Source organism: Neomonachus schauinslandi, chromosome 5 (genome assembly GCF_002201575.2).
Source record: "Neomonachus schauinslandi chromosome 5, ASM220157v2, whole genome shotgun sequence".
NCBI lineage: Eukaryota > Metazoa > Chordata > Mammalia > Carnivora > Phocidae > Neomonachus > Neomonachus schauinslandi.
The window spans coordinates 53,487,157-53,497,083 of NC_058407.1; the positions used below are offsets into that span (position 1 = coordinate 53,487,157).

A 9,927-nucleotide genomic window follows, 5' to 3' on the forward strand; every position below is an offset into this window, starting at 1 on the left:
GCCAGTGGTTTATCGATCTTATTAATTCTTTCAAAGAACCAACTTCTAGCTTCGTTGATCTGATCTACTGTGTTTCTGGTTTCTAATTCATTGATTTCTGCTCTAATTTTAATTATTTCTCTTCTAATGCATGGCTTAGGCATCGTTTGTTGCTTTTTCTCTAGTTCTTTAAGGTGTAGAGTTAGTTGGTGAATTCGGGATTTTTCTATTTTTTTGAGTGAGGCTTGGATGGCTATGTATTTCCCCCTTAGGACCGCCTTTGCAGTATCCCACAGGTTTTGGACCAATGTGTTTTCCTTCTCATTGATTTCTGTGAATTGTTTAAGTTCTTCTTTGATTTCCTGGTTGACCCAAACATTCTTGAGCAGCGTGGTCTTTAGCTTCCAAGTGTTTGAATTTCTGCCAAATTTTTCTTGTGATTGAGTTCCAGTTTTAAAGCATTGTGGTCTGAGAATATGCAGGGAATAATCTCAATCTTTTTGTATCGGTTGAGACCTGATTTGTGACCCAGTATGTGGTCTATTCTGGAGAAAGTTCCATGTGCGCTCAAGAAGAATGAGTATTCTGTTGTTTTAGGGTGGAATGTTCTATAAATATTTTTGAGGTCCATCTGATCCAGTGTATCATTCAAAGCTCTTGTTTCCTTGTTGATTTTCTGCTTAGATGATCTGTCCATTGCTGAGAGTGGAGTATTGAGGTCTCCTACAATTAACGTATTGTTATCAATATGACTCTTTATTTTGGTTAACAGTTGGCTAATGTAGATGGCTGCTCCCATGTTGGGGGCATAGATATTTACAATTGTTAGATCCTCTTGTTGGATAGACCCTTTAAGAATGATATAGTGTCCTTCTGTGTCTCTAATTACAGACTTAGTTTAAAATCTAATTTGTCTGATATAAGAATTGCTACTCCAGCTTTCTTTTGAGGTCCACTGGCATGGAAGATGGATCTCCATCCCTTCACTTTCAGTCTGGATGTATCTTTAGGTTCAAAATGAGTCTCTTATAGGCAGCATATGGATGGGTCCTGTCTTTTCATCCAATCTGCAACCCTGTGCCATTTTATGGGAGCATTTAGGCCATTCACGTTGAGAGTGATTATTGGAAGATATGAATTGTCATCATGTTGCCTGTGAAGACGTTTTTATAGATTGTCCCTGTAAATTTCTGTTGTAGATCACGCTTAGGGTCTTTCTTCTTTTATAGAAACCCCCTTAATATTTCTTGCAGGGCCGGCTTAGTGGTCACATATTCTTTCAGTTTCTGCCGGTCGTGGAAGCTCTGCATCTCTCCATCCATTCTAAATGACAGCCTTGCCAGATAAAGTATTCTTGGCTGCATGTTCTTCTCATTTAGTACCCTGAATATGTCTTGCCAGGCCTTTCTGGCTTGCCAGGTCTCTGTGGATAGGTCTGACGTTATTCTGATGTTCCTCCCTCTGTACGTAAGGAATCTCTTCCCCCTAACTGCCCTTAAGATGGTTTCCTTGGTTCTAAGATTTGCAAGTTTTACTATTACATGCCAGGGTGTTGGCCTGTTTTCCTTGATCTTGGGAGGGGTCCTCCCTGCCTCTAGGATGCGAATGTTTGTTCCATTCCCCAGATTAGGGAAGTTCTCAGCTACGATTTGCTCAAATACATCTTCTAGTCCTCTCTCTCTCTCTCCACTCCCTCTGGGATTCCAATTATTCTGACACTGGAACGCTTCATGGTGTCACTTATTTCTCTGATTCTGTTTTCATGGATTCTGAGTTGTTTTTCTCTGGCCTCCTCTTTTCCCTTTTTATCTATTATATTGTCTTCCAGGTCGCTTATTCGTTCTTCTGCATCACTTACCCTAGCTGTTAGATTATCTAGATTGGATTGGATCTCATTGATAGCATTTTTAAGTTCTGCCAGTTCAACTTTCATTTCTGCCCTTAGAGACTCTATGTTGCCATTAATTGATATCTCCATTCTAGCCATCGTCTTCACGATTGCTAGCCTGAATTCCATCTCCGACATCTTGGTTATATCTGCATCCATTTGTAAATCTGCAGCATAAGTCATAATTTCTGAGTCTTTTCTATTTTGGGGGCTCTTCCTCCTAGTCATTCTATTGGTGGGTGTTTGAGGGAATGTATAGAGTCCAAATTATTGACCAGAACCCAAGCAAGATGCACCTGTTTTCTTGGGACCTTAGGGTTGCTGGCCTCTTGTTTTCCCAGCCTGTTTTCTGAGGGAGGGGCCTGCTGCACTGATACTCAGACAACCCTGTTTGGGTGGAGTTGCCCTGCCCCCCTGTGGCGGGGGATGGGCTCAGCGGGAATCAATGTTTGGGGCTTTTATTCTCTGGCAGCTTTCCCTGGAGTCTTTCCGTGTCTCTTCTGTGAGTCAGAGCAGAAGAGATGGTTTCCAACCCTCTGCCTCAGAGCAGAGAGACCGCAGTCTGTTCTTCAGTGAGCTCTCCAGGCCACACTCTCTCCGTTTCTGTCTGTGCTGCTATAAACTGCAGCGTCCTGGGTTGTGCGCCCCTCCGCAGCGCTCCCAGTCCTGCCTCCAGGTCGGGGCACGTCTCTGCCCTTTGTGCTTCTAAAATCGCCAGCTGCCCCCAGTTCACCCATGCGACCCCACTGCTCCAGGTTTCCACCCTGGGAGCTGCCCTAGAGTCCTTTCCCCGCCGCTACAAGTCTGCAAGTCTGTGCCCTGTCCGCAGCACGCGAGGCTGTCACTCACCGGCGGTGTAGGATCCCCACGGCCAGGCACCCTCCGCTGCCATTTATCCTCCGATATCTGCCCGTGGAATCACGGCTCCCCGCTTCGTACCTCGAAACCAACCGCCTGTGATATTCTGTTTGTAGAGATCCAGATCTTCTTACATCTCAGGCTGGTTTCGTGGGTGCTCAGAGTGGTCTGGTAGACATCCAGCTCAATTCTGGGGACCGGTTGAAATAGGGTCCCCTACTCCTCTGCCATCTTTCCTACTCCCCTGCTCTCCCCACATTTCTGACACAGTTCACTAGATCTCCCAATTGTTCAACTGCACTATTGCCACACTAGTCATATTGCTGTCCTGGGAACACATCACACATTTTCCCATTTCAGCTCCCCACCATTTGCTGCTGCTTCTCTTTGGAATGCCCTTCCTTTCTTAGATCCTCATAACAGATGCTTCCCTCTCAGCACTCAGGTCATCATTCTGATTATCTCACAGGGGTCCTCTCTGACACAAAAATACACTTTCCCTCCCTGATTACTTTCCCCTTACTCTACTGCAGTTCCTTCAAGAGCTTAAAAATCTAGTATTGTCTTAATCATTAACAGGTATTTATAATTTGTTTTCTACACAGGAATATGAGCTGAGGGCAGGCTCTGTGTCCCTCCTTTTCATCATTATATCCCCAATACTCAGAACCATACCTGAAGTGTGGTATTGACTCAATCAAAATGTGCTTAAGTGAAGTGCAGTACAAAAAGTTAGCATATTGACTTGTATGATATAATGCAAAGTATTCAATAAATTAAACCAAACTGAATCATCCTTAGCTAAGAAAATATTTTCTAGAGCAGAAGAAGTAAGAAGTCTGGCTCTCAAGTTTTTAAACTTTCCACAGAGATAGCCTTATGTTTGAGTTAAACATAGAGAAATCCCCATTTGTATCTACAGTGGCAGGAAAATCTTTGTGGCAATGGAAATGGGATCTGTTTCTTGAAAGTTCTTTTGAGGATCACATGTCAAAGCCATATGTCACACCCAAGTTTCTTGGTCTTGCATGGAGGGATGGATGATGTGTGATTTGTTTTCTCTTGCAAGAAAAATCTAAGCAAGCTGTCTAACTGAGTTCTGCACAGTGATACTCATCCCCAAGGGGAAAATTAATACATAATATACTGATCTCATTTACAAAATGGGTCTTGATATGTTTATAACGTTAAACAGTTTCAGATCTGGTTTTTATAAGACATTTTTTAAATTTCTGAAAGCAGTGTTTCAACTAATGTTTGATTTTAAACTTTTTATTTTTAGCAGATGAAACTTCTGCTTTATTGTTTCAAAGTAGGGTTAATACTCTGAAGATGAAATGGTTCCAAAAAAAAAAAAAAAAAAAAGTAAAGGCAAACTAGAACCCTATCATAATGTGATAAGTGAGGTCCACAAATCTCAAGCACCCAAAGCATTCAGGCGCCTTTCTGCCAGGTTAATGGGCTGGGTGGGGGGAGCCCCACAGCTTATTGGATGGGGCTCCCAGGCTAAATATAAATCTATCCACAATCTGGCTACAGTTGTTGGCTATTGGTGGCAGTTGTTCCCTCAAGGCAACATGGGAAAAAAAGATTTTTAGGACTGACACTGGCTGGGACTTTCAGGAAAATGGCAGCAATTTCAAGAATTCCCAATTAGCTCATTCCCAGGGAAACTGGGCAGAGGAATACTGAGGAGATGGGTTCCACCCTTTACCTCCTTGCTTTCCTAAAAGAGGTTCCCTGTCTGGCCTTTGCACTCACCCCTAGAGGAACAATGTAACCTTAGCCCTCCCCCACTTTGAGGTCTGTTCTTAGCCCCATTGCAGGGTGTCTTGTCAAGGGGTTAGCCTTTCTTTGATTAACATGTTGGACAAAAATGTCATATGCAAATAAGTATGTTTTTGATGGAGCCACATATTGTCTCTATATTTCAGACTGTTCTAACAGCTCATTCTAATCTGGTCACTAATTGTTCCTGCTTCACCAAGCATTTACTGACAGAAATGGTCCTTGCACATTCAGAAAAGAAATCAAATCTGCATATGGAGTCAGCATCGTTGTCTTTCTAGTTTCATGCATGGTGGATCCCTTATAGAGCTATATTTAATGTACTTCTAATTAAAAAGAGGGGGGAGAAGCCAAAACTTTCTCAATGTTGTCTTATCTCTTTTGTTTGTGCAGCTCACCATGTTAAAACGGGCACTTGCGAGGTGGTGGCACTCCACAGATGCTGTAATAAGAACAAGATAGAAGAGCGATCACAGACAGTCAAGTGCTCCTGCTTCCCTGGGCAGGTGGCAGGCACCACGCGAGCTGCTCCATCTTGTGTGGATGGTGCGACTTCTTCCATTGCTCATGGTGGTCATGTAGCTGGGGACTGGTTAGAATTGGAACTCCACTATAATGCTGTTGACTGTGGTCAGTCCTGAGGGACCATTCCATAAATCATGTGGTTGATGAGAGATTATTTAGGGGGGCATTCTGAAATCTAAAATCCTCTGGAAGAAGGTCTAAGACCTTACGCAGTTTTGTAACAAAAGGCATTCTAGTGAGGTTCCAACAAGTCCATGTGCTTCTTACTTTGATACCATGAAATACTGATTTACCTGTGGAGGGCATGTGTGTGTAAATTAATTGGGAAAGGAGAGATGAAAATAGAGGATTAAACAGTATGGTGACCTAAACCCATGGATGATTCTTAAGAATGAAAAAATAATAAGCACCATACAAATGAGTGAATTTGTAATTGTACCTTGAATTCACATGAAATATTGATTTTTATGGAGATCCATCAAAATATTAATTTCTTCATTGGAGGGTTCACCTAATTACAATAGGACATACATCTTTGTATAGATCTATTTAATTACTGTTACCATAAATAATAATTTAAGTATTCCTGTTAGCATGGCTCATTCCTTGATGATGGTTACTGCCCACAGTTAAAAAAATTGCATTAACTCTAGTATCCTCCTAATTTTAGCCTACTTGTGGGAAGTATTACATTGACTCTAAACTGGTCATAGGTTGATTTTCTTATATGTTTAGGTAAATCAGTGCATGCGTATGTTTACATAAGTTTCTTTCCAATATATTAGTTTTCATGAAGCCTGTACGTTCACATGAAAAAAAAAATCCTTCCATAATGTGCATTTAATTAATTAACAATACTATTTGTTACGAGGGTAGAGCTCATGTTAGGTGTTCTTACCACAATAAACTAAAATAGAAAATACAAATTCTTTTGGTCAGAATATCTAGAAAGATTTAGCCTCTGTGGACAAAAAGAGAAGCATGCTTCAAAGCCCATTCTACCTAATAGTGGGAAAGATTGGTGCCCTTTGTTCCTCTTTAAATGTGCACCCGGAGAATTAACTAGCCCAAATAGAAAACACTGAATTGATTTTTTTTTTTTTTTTAATCTCCTGTAGCTTCAATAGTGGAACAGAAATGGTGGTGCCATATGCAGCCATGTCTTGAGGGAGAGGAATGTAAAGTTCTTCCGGATCGGAAAGGATGGAGCTGTTCCTCTGGGAATAAAGTGAAAACAACTAGGGTAAGTGGACTGCCAGCTTGGGATTGCAAAAATGTCTGAATTTATAGAGCATGGACATGTGCAGTAACATCGTTAAGTGATGGTTGTAGAATGAAGAGTATAGTTTTCCATACTACATTCCCCCCCCCATTTTCTTCCTAATTCATTTTTTCATAGCACATTTTTTTCCCCAGAATAGCATCTTCTATAGATTGCCATCAACTGTCATGTTATTTAATAAATCAATGTTGTGTGTTCTTTCATGAGATACTGATAGTAATGTGAAACCTCCCAAGGATGCATGTTAAATGCTGAGAAGGTGACCTCAATCCCTTATTCTTCTAATGGACAATAATTTGAATATATTCTGGGAAAAAATAATTTATTTTACATATGACTCAATACAATTTCACAACTAAGAGTCTTTCATTTTTATGAAAGTAATTATTTTGATCTCCCTGATTTCTGGGTCAATAAATGGTTTTCTAATGGTTAACTTTGTAATGAGTTACTGAGAGCAGTTTCTAAATCTCAGAGTCAGTATGAAAAGAATACTCTTCAGACAATGATGTCTTTCAGCTTGCACTGATTGACTTCTGGGACATGGGAGAGAAGTGAAAAATGGTTAGCTTTATTCTTTGCTTTCCTAATTAGCTCCATGGATATTCTGGATTGGCAGAATTTAAATTTCCTGTAGAATCAGCAAATGAAAGTTCTGTCTTGTTTTGCTATTTGCTTTTAGGGGAAAGCAGACTATTGATCAGAATTGGATAATTGGGGACTAGAACAGAATAATGATATAAGATGATATTTTATAAAAAGTAACGTAAAACCAGAGACTGGTTAATTTACCACATTGTTTAATAATAGTTCTGTTTTTTTTTTTTTTAAAACCTCTCTGGACATATTCAAGAGGATTATTTTTAAATCCTATCAGATATATAATTCAGTCTGTTGAATAATATGTTTAGTGCACAGTCTGTTCAGACACACAAAAGTAAGTTTCTAATAGCATAAATAATAAGTTCATATTTTTCAAATTATTCATGACTCTTTTTGTTGGCTAAATGCTGACATACTTTTCCCAAACCCACAGAGTGCATGATCAGTTAATTAGAATAATTGTATTATTCAGTTAGCACATGATATAAACCATATTGATTTGTTAAAAACATCCTGGCAATATGAAATTTACTTATGTTTTTTATAGCATGAAAATATTTCCTTCCCTAACACTATAAATTCTTAGTCCAAAATAGCACTCACGGAAATTCATTGAAGATTTGAGATTCTGAAGCAAATTAAAAAAAAAATAGCACTCTACGACTAAACTCTGTTTTTTATTACTTCAGTGGACACGAGGAAGCTAACATTTATTGGATACTTAAAACATATGCCATAAACCGAACAAAGTACTTCATGTGAATGAGCACATTTAATCCTCTTAACAGCCCAGTGAGGAAGATAATATTATTATCTCCTTTTTACAGATGAGTAAACCAAAGTTTCAAAACCTTCAGTGACTTCCCAAGGTCACACAGCTAATGAACAGGGAAGCCAGGGTTCAAACCGAGCAGTCTCATTCCAGAACCTAATCTCTTAACCTGTAGTTTAAACTAGATAATTTAACTTATTCTTAAGTAATAGTGAGGAAAGCTTCCTACCGTTCTATTCATATTAGGGAGACCTTTAAAATTATCTTTAACTTTCTGGATCGTTGAAATGAAAAGGTCAGGACCATGCGATCTAAATTCCCACAGTAAATTGTGTTAGAAGTGCTGCTTCCCTCCGGGCTGTGCCATATTCTCAGCGGTCCAAACTTAAAATTCAGTCTCCGCAATTCTTCACATTTAACTGGTTTTCATCTTGTAATTAAACAAGATGGATGAGAGGCTGAGAACTTGTGAGGAAGACCATATCTAGATCCTCCTGAAAGATGGAGTTTCTTGAATACAATTAAAGTAAATGATTATCTTTTGTTTTTCTTCACAAGAAAAAGACTGCTGGTGAGTAGGAAGCTATGTAGACATTTCCAACTCAAGGGACATCATGGTATTCCAAATGGCTAGGCAAAATTATGTGCAATTTTGAGTGTTTTTTTGGTTTACCAAAACAATTTGGCTACATTTCCCTGAGGCCTCAAAAAACAAAGTTTCCGAGGTCATCAGGTTATTACTGTTCTGCTGTCTCCACTGAAATAGTACAAAAAGTACAGGAGATACCAATTTTTGAAATAGCTCTGGCCCAGTATTACTTTGTACACCGTGGAAGTGTTGGACAGAGGTAGCTCCTGCCATACATAAATAGCAGCAGTGGAATCGAGAAGAATTCTGATCGTTTTTTGATTCATTGGCATTACTGTTCATTTGCCAGGCTTAAATAAGTTAGCCATGGCTGTGGGAAGCCAAGCAGCCACTGCAGTCCTGATTTGGCAGGTTCCAGCCACAAATGGGGAAAGTCCAGAAATTAAGCATGAATAGGTTAAGTAACCGAAGAGTTGCTTGCAGTCAAAAGTCATCTGAGTTTCTTATGCAAGATATGTTGGTCTTGTGGGATTATGACTGCAAGCAAAATGGCTCGAGAAATGATTAAAATTTGCAATAATGTACACCCTTCCTTTTAATTGCCCATATTCAATCTGGAGCGCTCCGGTAAGCCGAATGTTAGAAAAAAAGCAGTCAGCCAAAAACAGCAATGAGACTTGCTTAGCCTCAGCAGAGACGTGGTGGTACTTTCCAGAATTGGCTACAGATTATGGGCTGGGTGAATTCCTCATTTAAGACTAATTTGGAATTTACATTCCTACTGTAAGTGTGAATTATACCCCCCTCTGTCTTTGTACCAGATTCAGGAAGCTTATTATTCTGATCCATTTTCTATTTGTCCCACCAAGGGAGAAAAGGCAAAGAATAGACAACCCCTGTTGGAATATCAGTATTTTGCAGTCATGTTCTTCAGTACCCCAAACACTTAATCTGGAGGAAAAGGAGGATGCAACCTTTGTTTCCTGAACCCTATTTCTTACCTTAAAGGTGGAAACTTATGACTGCCTATGACCTCTGTAACCACCTATTGTATTACTTTTAAGAACTCCAAAGTTAAAAAGAAAGAAAGGAAAAGTCATGAGAGCCCTTCGATTTCAAACTCACTTTCAAAGATAAATAATAAAGAACTTTTCAAAGAGTCATTAATAAAAGAATACTCTTTCCAGTGTGAAAGAGCACATAATTATACTCTAATTATATAATACAAAAGTAGCAAGGGGAAAGGTGCTGTAGAGCTTGTAAGATTTGAGAAAAAAAATCTTTGATAACATTGTTGGATCCTCAGAAAAAATAGACTGTGATTCATTTCTTTGAATGTTGTGATATTCCTTCTCTGTGGAACATCTCCTAAAGGAAGTCACATTTTGATCTTGGAATTCACAGTCCGAGGCCATGGGTATGGGTTCTAAACACCAATGGTCATGCAGCTCTTAAGTCTGGTTCTTACCTAAAGAAAGATGACCTTCAGAGTATACAAGATTCTGTATTTTCATTAGAAATATTATCTTTATGAATCACAAATCCTAGGTCTATTTACTTTTCAGATACTTGACACATTTTCTGGGTAATTTTTAACTAACTGGAATTCTTTCATCTTTACTAATTTACTTAAAGTGCCTCAA

At 39.3% G+C, this 9,927-nt stretch overlaps 1 protein-coding gene across 1 annotated transcript in view; it reads left to right on the forward strand.

Annotated features, from left to right (window-relative positions):
• TAFA2 (TAFA chemokine like family member 2) overlaps positions 1-9,234 on the forward strand; it is a 127,042-nt gene extending 117,808 nt beyond the window's left edge. Inside the window, exons 2-4 of the mRNA XM_021678548.1 lie at positions 4,907-5,059; positions 6,157-6,281; positions 9,106-9,234. Coding sequence (XP_021534223.1) covers positions 4,907-5,059; positions 6,157-6,281; positions 9,106-9,234 — 407 coding nt within the window. The remainder of the gene's footprint in view (positions 1-4,906; positions 5,060-6,156; positions 6,282-9,105) is intronic.
• The last annotated feature ends 693 nt before the right edge of the window (positions 9,235-9,927 follow it).